Raw genomic sequence first — 13,198 nt, 5'->3', positions numbered from 1 at the left:
ACATACCGGTGTCATTAACATCATATCTTGCCCTATGTTGCTCTGATATATTATAACATTTAACAGATAGAAAATGTTTTTTTTTCTGTCTTGGAGGTCTGGTGTCATTATGTTGTAGTGACTATGCTAAAAGCATAATCAGTACTTCCCAACCGAGTTGAGTCACCATTGTTTAAATAAACAACAGCCCACCAGAATGGAAAACAGGAGAAGAATCCCCAACCATCAATTGCTGTAATTGCCCCAACCCCCTAGTTCTTACGGACACGAAGCGTTGGCACATTGATGTCAAATTTTCAAAATTGTTGATAAAGAAAATTTGTAGATATGGGATGGGAGGGAACCCTTGACACCACCTCCAAGACAGAAAAATAAAATTTTCCATCCATCAAATGTCTTTATTTTCTGTCTCTCCAGTCTGGTGTTAAGATGCTGAATAGCAACTGACTATAGGGAATAAAATTTACTAACTTCAAAAAAGAAAAAAATATATACTATTAATACCCACTTATTGAGATGCCTGGTTAGGTGGCATAATCATTGCCACACAAGGGACATCCTGTAAATGTGTTGTCATGTATGGATTAACAAAGGATCTACATGAAGACCACTCACTGGCTTCTTTCAACTTTTCAGAGTAGAAGCATTCTTCCTATCTTGGTGAGCTGTAGGAGCATGACCTGGATCAGCAGATTAAATTATCCTTCTAATTATCTTGGCTACGTAAGGTTGGGAGCATGGCTTAAGTGAATCTGGCCATAACCATAGTGCCTCATTAAAATCTGCTGGGGTAGTTTCTATATAACATTTCAAAGCTGCTACTGGGCATACAACATGAGGACTCATTTTCTAACCATGATGGAATTACTACAGGTTCTAAAACATGTCCTTGCCATTCATTTTTTGCTAGAAAACAAGGATGAGGAGTAAAAAACATATAAATTATTTGGACCACACTGTCAGAAGGAGAACGTGAGAGGGCTGCCAGTTGAGAAACATGCAAACATGTGGTAAGAGCAACAAGGAATATTGCTTTGTGAATCACATCCATAGGAGATGTATCTACAGAATACCAATGTGATGAGAGGAGATCCAGAACTTTCTGTATAGACCATGAAGGAATGTCATTACGAGTTGGAGGTCGCCTTTGAAAGAATGATCTATGAAGCAATTCCATGAACCTTTCATCCTTTTCATATCTTAGGGGATCTGTGATTTAATGCTGCTGCATGATTTAATGACCCCAGAAGACTCCCACTCTTGATGAGATATACTGGTTGACAAAAATTTTGGAACACTTTCTTTCAGCACTTTTTCCTGTTGCCTGAACTCAGGGTGGCTGTTCAATGTCACTATAGTGACATTGTTGGTTTGAAGTGAGACTTTTGTAGATGGAGGTACCCACCTCTAATTGTATGGCTTAAATTCCTTTTGCAGTCTTCATGTGACTGTTCAATTATGAGCCAATTGTCAAGATACATTAAGACACGAACTCATCTTTGGAGGAGTTTCCTATCCACAGGTTCAGTCCTAATGGAAGGATTCAAAATTGATAAGTCTTCTCTCCTACTGACACCCCTAGAAATGGTCTGAATGGAGGGTACATGGATATATAACAATGTTATAGTGTCAGACGTACTTCAGCCACAGACACCAATCGAAACCATCGTGGTTGAAAATACTTGTTCAATCGACTTGCATCGAGGACGAGTTGATTCTGATGAATCCTTCTTTGCTACTTTGAATATTCAGTTTAGAAATACCTTTTTTCTTGTCACCTCCACCACTGAATCGGCTAGTAACTTGTGGATTCTGTTTAATATTGAAGCCGAAGATTTTTAAAGGTAGGGAAGCCATAGTGGAGGAGGGCGACTTTTTCCAGTGCCACTGAAGGCCAAAGGAAATGTTAAGCCCATCCTGCGGGCTACGACTCTTGCCAACCCAGGAGTCAGTCCAACTTGAGTCCCTTTTTTCCTGGACCAAAAAAAAAAAAAAAAAAAAAAAAAAAAAAAAAAGGAATGGTCTCGGTGATTCCTGAAAGATATCTCTCATTTCCACGTATAGTATTATTTTGAGAATACGAAGCTGCTGGTTTAGAAGCTGCACCTTCCAGACTTTCAGATCTATAATTTTATGGGAAGATTCTGTTGTATAACTAGATTGATGACGTCCCCGTGAAAACAAGGAACACTCAGGAGAATTAGATCTTAACTTTATTAGTTGGTGGCGCATGATGCAATAAATGGAAAAAGTTGTTTGAAATCTTAACTTCCCCAGGTTGCAGTATCTTTTTACTCAGAGATTAAGCTATCTGTTCCTCGCCACAAAGTAGTCCATGATAGGATGTGTTACTCAAGAGATCCGATCTGATTTTCATCAGAGTCTTAGGAATCGCGCTTTCACGTAGTTCTAATTTTTTTTTTACCGCTGCTTCTACTAGACTTTCCTTTACAACCCAGGACCAAGATCAGGATTCTGGTAAATTGCTCTTGCTGACATTAATAGAAGTTTAGCAAGTAATGACATTAATAGAAGTTTAGCAAGTAATGACATTAATAGAAGTTTAGCAAGTAATGACATTAATAGAAGTTTAGCAAGTAATGACATTATCGATAAAGTGTTCCAGGACTGCCGCCTTCTTTATGGTTTGCGAAGTTCTAGCTTCGCCCGGGCCTTCTAAATATGGCCCGGCCTGTGTCAGCTTTTTACGGCTGTCTCATTGAGTTGTCTGACACTCGGTGCTTACCGTGGCGGCGGGATTGCCAGCAGGCGCTCCTGCCGCCATGGTGTAAGCATTTCGCATAGCCTCTTTACCAGCACGGCGGCTGCTGTGGGCGGTCCCTGTCTCAGGAATTGTGTATGGTCACAATTTTCTAGGTAGCGGACTAGTGTGGCGTTCGGCTCGCCGCAGTGCTTGCAGCACCTTTCATCGCGTTCGATTGTTGGGATAATCTGCCATGCACAGTGGTAACCTAGGCGCATTCTGTGAAGAATGACTTCGGTACCTCTGTTGCTTACTTCAGAGAATGCCAGTGGTTCATAGCCTGTGGCGTCTGAGTACCAGCTGGCCGAGGGGGAGGTTCTCGTTTCCTCTCTGTGGAGCTGCCGTAGGAAGGTACGACCGACCAAGGCACACTTCTCCATAAGTAATTTTCGGCTCGGTTTTATCGTCATGGGATTTTGGGGCATACCCCTGCCAGCGATGGCTAGTCTGTCAGCAAGCTCGTTCCCTCTGATGCCGATGTGGCTTGGGACCCAGTTGATGATAATTCTTCTACCCTGAGCAAGAATTATCTGTGCCAGTGTGAGAATCGTGGTCAGTAGGTAGGTGTTGTCTGTGGGTGAGCTGTGCTGAAATCGGTCAATGGCTGCCCTGGAGTCTGTGTGTATGACCACGTGTCCTTCCCTTAGGGACGCGTGGCCTACCAGGACTGCCGAGCAATGAAACAGGCTGAATGACCCGCCAACAATAATCGGTTGTCTGGTATTCTTAGTCAAGAAAAATCCTCCTTGGGATTTTTTGGAGCAGATAGAAACTGAGAAAGTATCATTTGTTCAGAATACGGAGGCCACTGTAGTCCACATACAAATGGCATAGGTCCTGCAGATGAACTAGGGTTAGCAGCATATGTGTGTGTAGCGCGAACAAGCCACCAATTCCGAAAATCCTCCACATGTATTAAAGGTGATATCTGAGGAATCAGAATGTTAAGTACTGTTTGGCGAGGCCGGGCTGACTCGAAACAGACAAATGGAGGTTCAGCTGGTGGTGCTACAAATGAAGCAATGCTTGTGCCATGTCAGTTGCTGCTGAACAGGCCGGGTCATATATAGAAGGCCCAGGCGAAGCTAGAACTTCGCAAATCTCAATCGCATCGCATGCTGAACAGATGAAACTTCTGGCGATACTTTCTTTGGTCGCCATAAAATACATTCTTTTCCCAAGTTATCAAATGTTCTGACTTCCACTTAGTCAATAAGAATGAGATCTTCCTGACCTTCTCTTGATAATCTATCATAAACCACTAATTCTCCAGCATTATTTTGTTCTTGCCAATGTGCTGGAATTTTCATCCAACATCCACTTGGATGTCGAAGAGGCTAAAATTTCTAGTATTTTATCAAGAGAGGTTAAGTTGTTCTTACGAGATGTCTGAATAGATGCCCTACAATCTGATTCAAGATTTTGACCTTTAACATCAAGCCTCTGTGGTTGTGAAAGAGAAGATTTTTTTTTTTTTTTTTTTTTTTTTTTTTTTTTTTTTTTTGAGGAGGCGAGTAATTGCAGGAATGATCGGTCAAAGGCTTTTCACTTGTTGATGACGAGACTTTCTGCGATTGAAAACGATCTTCGTGAGTGTCAGGATAAATGCTTTGGACTCTCATGCGATTTAGGTGAAAGTTCAAATCGTTTCGGCTAGTAGCTCTGGTTCACTTTTTGTCACAAGATGGATGCTTTCCTTGATGAGAAAGTGTCTTTGTGGTCGATTTACAAGAGGCTTGGGACTGAACTGGAACTGGTGAAGCAGAAACAGAGTTCCGAGGAAAGCGCGACACCTTTTTGGCCACATGAGGCTGAAGCCATGAAACGCTTGTGAAGTTCTGAAGATGCCCGAGGAAGAACAGAAACAGACTCTGTCTTCCTAGCTGCTCTTAAATGCTGTTTCTTGATTAGCTTCCATTCTTTCGATGGTGGATCATCTGGAGTTTGCATTTGTACTATTTGTAACCATTTTTAGCACTTGAACATTGTCGAGGATAAAAGCAGCCCGAAGAAGCACAGGGCAATAATCTTGCGCTACAGATCTGATCTTTTCCCTGCAGGATCCAACACTGCAGACAAAAGCAGACTTGCTGTCAGGAGCAAATGTTTTAGTGTTTGAAGTAGATGTCATCTGTAAAAACAGATAAACATTCTTTAAAATAATAAATGTTCATATTTTACTTTTTTATTATATCATTATTTATTTAATTAATTATTTACATAACAGGCAAGTCCAAAACGTATCCTAAAGTTTGAATTACGATAAAAAAGGCCATAGTCCACGGAATCGACAGCTAATTTACAAAAACATCTCTGGCGACCTGGAATGAGGACTGAAGATTTTCTGTGCATTTTTATGTAGTATATTATGCTGCTTCGTAACGGTCGAACCGCCGTGTTCCCTCAGCAATGGCACCACAAAAAGTCACTCATTTTAAGAATAAAGTCTTCCTTTCTGGAGAGATTATAGGTCCTTAATTTAGTTTAAAGGAAAATCCATGTGTCTCTCAGCACGGAAATGGTCATGGGCCTGTTACTTGACTAACAGCACACCACGAACCATTCGGCTTTGGAAGAAAACAGTATCATACGGCATGCCAGACACACTACTGCGCACACGCTGACGAACTGTATGAGGCTGACGACGGAGTGCATAGTATGAGGTACTCAATGCACAATAAAGGTCCAAGGAATGAAGCACTAAAAAGATATCATTTCAGCCGAGTTGTGGTTTCGCCATCAACAAGGCGCCATATAACACGGCCTTATACCTCTGCAAAACACACGATTAACACAACACTTTTCACATCACTTCACTTCGAAACACTAAATCCGCCAAGAGACGGAAGGTACTTACGTATGATGTCTGTTGGTGTTACCGAAATTGTAGCAAACAACTATGAAACGATTTTTTTTTTACCTGATACTATTTTTTTTTCACAATGTTGTAGCAAACGTTCGTTCTCTTCAGTGAGAAATCTGAGGTCAACGTACCGGTGCTTTGCACTAGGTTTTTTTTTTTTTTTAGTTCTGTTCAGCCGTTGGTTATTTAAACAACGATGACTCAAATAGGAAATATCGATTATGCTTTTAGCGTAGTCGCTACAGCATCTTGACACCAGATCAGAGAGACAGAAAAACAAGTATTTTCGTTTGCACTCCACGGCCTGCGTTCTAGTGTTGCAAATGAAAGTTAGGTGGAAACATGGTGGTGACTTCTAGTACCTATAGATCGAGACTGTGTCATTTGGCATGTGCCTACCCCATCGTTTAGATTATTTGTTGAGAACTCTCGATGAATTTATCAGCCGAAGAGAACCCTTGGGTTTTGAGGTCTTGTGGACCAAGACCTGGGATTTTGCTTTGTTACAAGAACCCGATTAGCCAGTGTAGGCTGGTGGCAAGGTTAGTCATGTTATGCACAGCTTTACATATCTTGAAAGTGTAGCTCATGACTCGGGGTTGTTGGACCACGAAGTCAACAAATGGGTTGGGCTGACAGTAGGATTCATGATCATGATAGGAGTATCTGGAGAACTTGGCACCTGTATCAAAGGACCAAGCTATTTATCTTAAAGGACTTGATAATGCTATTATACAAAAGCAAAATCTTGACTATCTCGAGCCTTAAAGCCATCTCTTGATGCCTATTGCAAGAAGTCCTTGCAAGTTGGATCATGGAATACAGTTGGCAGGGCTGTCTTCAGTCAACAGCTTCACCATAAGACATGATTAGGGTGTGTTACTCGCAGCATGCTGGCAATGCGGACACTAGACTTGATTCTCTGAGGATAATCCTGCACTTCAGGTCGACTCTTCCAGAGACCATACTCACGCAAAGGAGGTCTTTTGATCTTGGCACACGTCAAGGTAATGCATTTAATCCTATGTATTCAAATACATTATTAGCTTACTTGTCAATTGGTAATGCCTCTAATTTGCTTCTGATAGCAGCTAGAGGCCCGCTAGTGTGGCTTAATAATTTCATTTGAAAAAAATGAAGGCTGTCAATTCTATTACATTGCCAATATTGACTTTTCATATAAATTTCATAACGCTAGACCGCTACCAGTGATACGAACGCTTTGGAATAACAGCGTCTCTTTAAAAATCTAAACGTAAATGTCGGAGCCATTCATAATTTTGTTGGCAAAAACTATGTACGTTTTCGGAGACTCGCCTATGTTCCGTACTGTCGGTCGTACATTATCATGCTCTATATCCTTCAATATTGGAGAAATCAGAGTTGATTAGTCTATTAAAGAACCATATAGATCAGGTACGCTTTGTCCCTTCCGCAGATTCATAAGCAATATGCTCCAGAAAACTGGAACAAAGCAGCTGGCACTTATAATGCAGCATTTATTGTGTAGTACCAAAATTGTACAAGTTACGACTGGACCGACAAACACGATCTGAATTTGCAGGAATAGTTCTACCCAGTTCTTCGTGTTCTCATATTGGTTTACACGCTGCGAATATTCTTGATGAAAGTGCTCAATATATTGATATCACAGTACAGGTATTTCACGTAAAAAAAATAACAGAGCCATGTTATAACGCTAACATCGCGTGACATAAGTCCTAACCATGGCCGTGCCGACTGATTAACAGGGTCAGCATCCGGAATAAACTAGGGAAATCAAACAAACAAACGGAATTACCAATACCAATATATAAGCGTCAATCTTTGATGAGCATTCAAGGCGATTCCGAATGTTTTGTTTAAGTATGGTTGAAATCCTACATATTTGTCATCTGCTCTAACATGGTACATGTCTTTCAATGGTTGTGTACCCGGATATTGTCTGCTAAAGTAAGAAATAATAATGACCAGAAAAAATGTAGGCATAGTATAAAAAAAATAATACGAAATCAATCAATATGGAGGCAAATCTACTGGGGAAAAGGAGAAAAGCATACACTTCCTGACATAGATACCTGGCGGGGTTCCTGATGACAGCTATGACAGGGTAGTCGGGGTGGATGCGAAGAGGAAGGAGTGAATGAGTCTTGATGACGAGGGAAGTTCGCCACCACAGAGGGTCGTCCTCGCCCATGTAGCCTGTCGAGTAGCAGGCACCCTCAGGTTTGTCCTCATGACTGATAGAATTAAAATAAGGAGAAGAGAAGAGAAAAGGAAATAAAGAAAAAAAAAGAGTAAAGATAAAGAAAAGGAAAGGAGAGACAAAAGAAAGTGAAAGAGAAAGGGAAATATAAAAGAAAAGAAAAGGAAATGAAAGGAAAAAATGAAAACAGAAAGAAAAGTAAAAGAAATAAAAATGAACAAATAAATAAAAATATCCACATGTCTGTACGAAAAAAAAAAAATCTTATCTCAACCTTTGGCTCAAATATGACCACATTACACAACGGCGACGCTCAATACCTAAGCCTTTGAGATATTTGGAATGGTAAACAGAGCCGGTGACGACGCCCGCAGCACCTTCCAGCAGGTAACGGGTCCATGTATTGCCGGAGCGGGGAAAGGAGAGCAACCACGCGCTGGGCACCCGGAGCCCGAACCACAACTTATAACTGTATTAGTAGTATCGATGATTATATACTCCTAATGATGATGATTATGGAAGACAGTGATGAAAATTATAACCATAGACTGCAAATGTTGACAGAACAAATGAGGGATGATAAGAGTCTATGGCAATGCTGAATATAATAAGAATAACGATAAAATACCTGCATTATCAGCTGAAGTAAGAGTGACAGTAATATTAGTATCATAAAATATGCATATATTGAGAATTAATTCTGAGCCTTCGATATCAACAATGATGATTAATAATCTTAATATCGCTTTTCATAATAATGATATGACAATAACATGAAATGCAATTATGATTACAATGATAATGGTGCAATTCAAATGTTAATAATGATGACGATAAGAGCGATGAAAAAGATAATTATATTCACAATTGTGGAATGTTGGTAGTCATATCTGCCATGATAAAAATAAAGGAATAGTAATAGCATAGAAGACAGACCTCCACCAACTCGCGGAAATCCAGTTTCAAAACATTTCAAAGAGAAAAACATTTCTAGCAGACCCCTTCCCAATAATAATCATTTAACTGGATCCAAAATACGTACTCGGATCCGGATCACAACAATATACTAATCAACTGATCGCTGCTGAATGGTCAACTTATTTACTTTAATTTAACTTTTTTCACAATTTTGTTGATAAACCAATTATTGAACAGATAGCTGGTAAAATGCCACCTTCTCCGTTTGGAGAAAGTAGTAATGCTTATTGTAATTCTAAGTAGAGGAGTTATAGTCTGTGATAATAGTAATAACAATTACAATGAAACAGCAATGCCAATAAAAATAATACCTCGAGCAGTTCGCGTCCTGCGGCCAGAGCACGGACGGCTTCCGAGAGTAATCACGCTGGATGACGGTAAGGTTCTTCGCCGAAGCCGTCGCCTGGGGTTCGGACGCCGGTTGTTGACTCGGCTCCCTCTTCAAGTTCGTTTCAGTCAGGGTTTGAGAGCTCATATTGGTGAAATTTGCATTCGCTGTTCGGTGTGTAGAGTTTGTCTCGGACAGTGACTTGTGGAGTGTTTGCGACGTTGCTGGGAGCGTGACTTGTAGAAAAGGAATGGGTACATTGCCTCGAGCACCCATCGGTAACGGTTTCTTATTATCTGTTCTCGCGGTTGAAACATTAGTGGGTGTATTCGTCGCCTCTTGTGTTCTTGTATTATTACGAATTACTCTTGGCACATAAGTAACTTCTTTTACCTTCCTAGTTGTGTTTGTTAACGTAGGTCCATATATACCTGCATCTTTCATTATCGACGTCGTTGCTGGAAGATATGTAGAAAATTGCGGATTAATCTGTGGGATACAGAGTAGACTAGAAACAAAATCGAAAATTAACACTAAAAACGCAGATAAGAACGAACACGAAATATGCGCGCGCACGCACGCACGCGCTCTCTCTCTTTCACACACACACACACACACACACACACACACACACACACACACACACACACACACACACACACACACACACACACACACACACACACACGTGATAGAATAGTATGTACAATTAAAGCCTGAAATATCCTAGCTATAGTAATTCACATGGCATTTTTACCCACTCGACATATTTCAGATCAGTAAACTCGTTATTATGAATATTGAGAGTATGATTACCATTACTGCTGTCTAGAATACAATATAAGAAGTAATTATGATATGTTTTATAACATCCATAATAATGACTATCTTTCAAGGCAATAATCTGAATGATGGTGGTGGTGGTGGTGATGATGATGATGGTGATGGTGATGGTGATGGTGATGATGATGGTGATAATGATGGTGGTGATGATGATGGTGATGATATCGGCGACGATGACGGTAATAAAATATAACAATAATAATGATTCACGTTATCATTTAAATAACTGCACCAATTGCAACTATCAGCAGTAAAACTGTAATATATTTATTAATGAAGGACATGAGAAATTAGCATATAAATGATAATAACGATAATACTGTATAAAAATCGAATAACAGTGATAATAATGATAATGACAAAACTAACTTTGAGCAATGATAAGAATTGATAAGGACTTACATAATTATAACAAATTGATGATAATGATAACGATGATTGATACTATAAAATAAAGACAATGAGAGTATTCATAATGATTATGATAATTATACTAACAACAGAAACACCACCACCCCTAACTAGAATTATCAACAACAGCAACGGCAACAGCGATCATAATTCCCTTTGAAGAATCGCATAAAAATAGGAAAAGAAAAGGAAAAAATAAATGACCGAACCCAAGAACACGTAATATTGGAAGTCCTTACCTGTTGTTGGTATAAATATATAGTTGTGTGAATTATACGTGACATGAAGAGTCCACATCAGCGCGGCTGTAACTGCGAGAACCAGTAAAGACCTGACGTTAGGAGCTTGAACTGAAAAGAGAGATGATATAGACTGTTAAACATGTTCTGGAAAAAAAAAAAAATAGTTGTTTGTAGTATGAACTTATGAATTTGTGAATGAAATGACGCATGTTGGCTGGCTGTGTGTGGTATATTTTCTTTTCATTAATTACTCGATGGTAAACGAAAGATATGTTCGACAACTGATAAAATATGTAATAATATACGACCAATAAGAAGAAGGAAAATGAGAGAATGAATATATAAGAGGAGACAAGACAGTACTCTCGTTGCAGTTGCCAATTAGTTTTCGTGGATTTTCTCGGCGCCGAAACTCGGCCGCTGAAGCAGTTTACGCTTAGCTTGTGGGAGAAAAGGAAGGGGCTGGCTATGCGTGCCCTTTCTGGTTTCGTCATCTATGCATAAGCAATGTTGCTTAGTGAGTTATCATATCCAAATAATAGTTTTCAACGGAAGCTCTCCACATATACTTATATTATATAAATATTAATATATAAAAACACAAATACATACACGCACGCGTGCGCGTACATACGCACACACACATACACACATATATACACATTTATCCATACATACTCGGAGTATTGACACGTGTGAATAAAAAGAAATATTGTATATGTAGAGCTGTCAGAGTGAAAAGTTAACATGCGAGTGCATACATGTACATACCAAAATAGCTATATCCCAGAGGTCTAAAATGAAAAAAAATTATTGTCGGTGTTTGCTGTCTGTTCGTTATCTAGTTTTAAATAAAGTGCTAAAAATGAAATGGCTTGCTAACCTACATATTGTATGGGGGGAAAACCGGCCAAGAAAAAAATAGAGTATGAGGTTATGTAAGTAGCAGTTCGAGAGTTTGAGGAAGCGCCAAGGCATACTGGCCTCACGACCAGTTTCATATGGCGTGATATCTGTGTTTTATATGCATGAATTACTGCAGTGGTTCTTAACTTGGAAAAAAGGCAGTAATTCCTCCAATTACCTTTGTTATTCTCTTAACGAAAGCATGGTCACATAATGGAAATTTTAATTATAATGCGATTAATTCATACTCATTAAAGAGACTATCAAAACATAATTTTCTTTAAAATCTAGGAGGGAATCTTATTTACAGATGCAAAAGGAAATTCCTAAAAGGGGGCGTGGTAGTTTAAAGGGTTAGGAACCACCGATTTAGTGTTTATATTTTTTCTTCAGATCAGTGCAGTTTCGGAGTGGGATTCAGGGTAAGCCTAATATGCGTGGCAATAGGGGCAGCTCTGTTCACATACCGTTGCCATAGAATTACTTACATGAGACCGACCGTTAGTGCCATAGGGAGTATTACCATGGATGATGCAGTGGGCTTTCAACGCACCCACATCCGGCCTATAGACGGAGGGAACGCTAACTCAGGATCTCTAGGTAAGCTTCAGTGTCTTAGCAAAACGATTTCTGCAGTTTTCGGTGAGTGAGACTAATTCTGTACTGCAGTGGTTTCCAATCTGTGGGGCTTATAGGGGCACGCCCCACAGAGATGAACATTACATTTGAGAAATATGAATCAAGCAGAATTTACTGACATGTACTGTTTATGCCCGTTAAATACAGTATTTGAAGAAGGGGACTCAGGGAGCGAATCATGTGGGGGGGGGGGGGGGTAGAAAAAAATGGAAACCACTCATGTACTCTGTTTAATAACTAATGATAGAGTTTAGATTCAGTTCAGTTAAACATTTCAAGAGGCTCCGGCGTTTATAATAAGACTGATGAAGAGTTCAGAACTTTTAAAATGTATAGACTTAAATACTATCACTTGTGTCTTTTAAAATGAGAGATGAAGCTTGTAGAGTGAGTTTTGGTTACTTAAGTAAAATCGTCTTGCTGAATAGTCAATCATTTGTATGGAGAGTTTCTTGATGGTGAGGAAGTTGGGAAGCATTGCTTAAGATGTACAGTTCATATTAACGTTGCATGTTGTAGGCCTATATGTTTCGTGTTCAGGTTATACGCAAAAAAAATTAAAAAATAAAAATATTTTCAGAAGCCGGAACTATTCAATATCGCAACCTGAATATCAACATGACAGCGTCTTCACAACAACTGTGGCCCAACGACACCCAGTGTGACAGGTAAAACTACATGCATTTAACATGCAATTATACAAGTTATATTAGTTTTTCCTTGCAAGGCCAGCATTTCTTATTGTCAGCACCTATCTCTGGGCGCTACCTCAGTACTCGTCAGGGTTTCTGCACAAAACTTGGTCGATTTAGCGGACCCAGGGAAGCCATGAAGCTGAGTCATATTTTTTAAATGGCGGGAACGTGTATGGGCGAGCGATTAATCTTCGTACCGTTACCCCTTCCAGGCCGGGAAAAGGAAAAATAACAGACGCGTATTGCGGTGAATCTTATTATGTAGCGGGGGCAGTACACAAAGAATTTTAATATTTTTAAAGATTTATAAAAAATCGTTAGTT

At 39.7% G+C, this 13,198-nt stretch overlaps 2 protein-coding genes across 7 annotated transcripts in view; one reads left to right on the top strand and one right to left on the bottom strand.

Moving 5' to 3' along the window:
• The window catches only part of LOC125025366 (WSC domain-containing protein 2-like), a 30,538-nt gene that overhangs the window by 1,811 nt on the left and 15,529 nt on the right, over nt 1-13,198 (bottom strand). For both annotated transcript variants that reach the window (XM_047613339.1, XM_047613338.1), the window contains exons 2-5: nt 10,633-10,743; nt 9,123-9,597; nt 8,154-8,302; nt 7,706-7,829 (exon numbers count right to left, since the gene is read on the bottom strand). In XM_047613339.1, the coding sequence (XP_047469295.1) occupies nt 7,706-7,829; nt 8,154-8,302; nt 9,123-9,597; nt 10,633-10,743 (859 nt within the window). The remainder of the gene's footprint in view (nt 1-7,705; nt 7,830-8,153; nt 8,303-9,122; nt 9,598-10,632; nt 10,744-13,198) is intronic.
• LOC125025367 (WSCD family member AGAP003962-like) overlaps nt 9,247-13,198 on the top strand; it is a 10,615-nt gene continuing 6,663 nt past the window's right edge. For 2 of the 5 annotated variants that reach the window (XM_047613340.1, XM_047613344.1), the window contains exons 1-3: nt 9,297-9,417; nt 11,935-12,141; nt 12,761-12,848. In XM_047613340.1, coding sequence (XP_047469296.1) covers nt 9,390-9,417; nt 11,935-12,141; nt 12,761-12,848 — 323 coding nt within the window. In that variant the 5' untranslated portion in view covers nt 9,297-9,389. Of the gene's footprint in view, nt 9,418-11,082; nt 11,153-11,934; nt 12,142-12,760; nt 12,849-13,198 lie in introns of those variants that run through there. The other 3 variants (XM_047613343.1, XM_047613341.1, XM_047613342.1) reach the window with 3 other exon arrangements.

Source organism: Penaeus chinensis, chromosome 5 (genome assembly GCF_019202785.1).
Source record: "Penaeus chinensis breed Huanghai No. 1 chromosome 5, ASM1920278v2, whole genome shotgun sequence".
Classification (NCBI taxonomy): Eukaryota; Metazoa; Arthropoda; class Malacostraca; order Decapoda; family Penaeidae; genus Penaeus; species Penaeus chinensis.
This window is presented reverse-complemented; position numbering and strand designations above follow the sequence as displayed.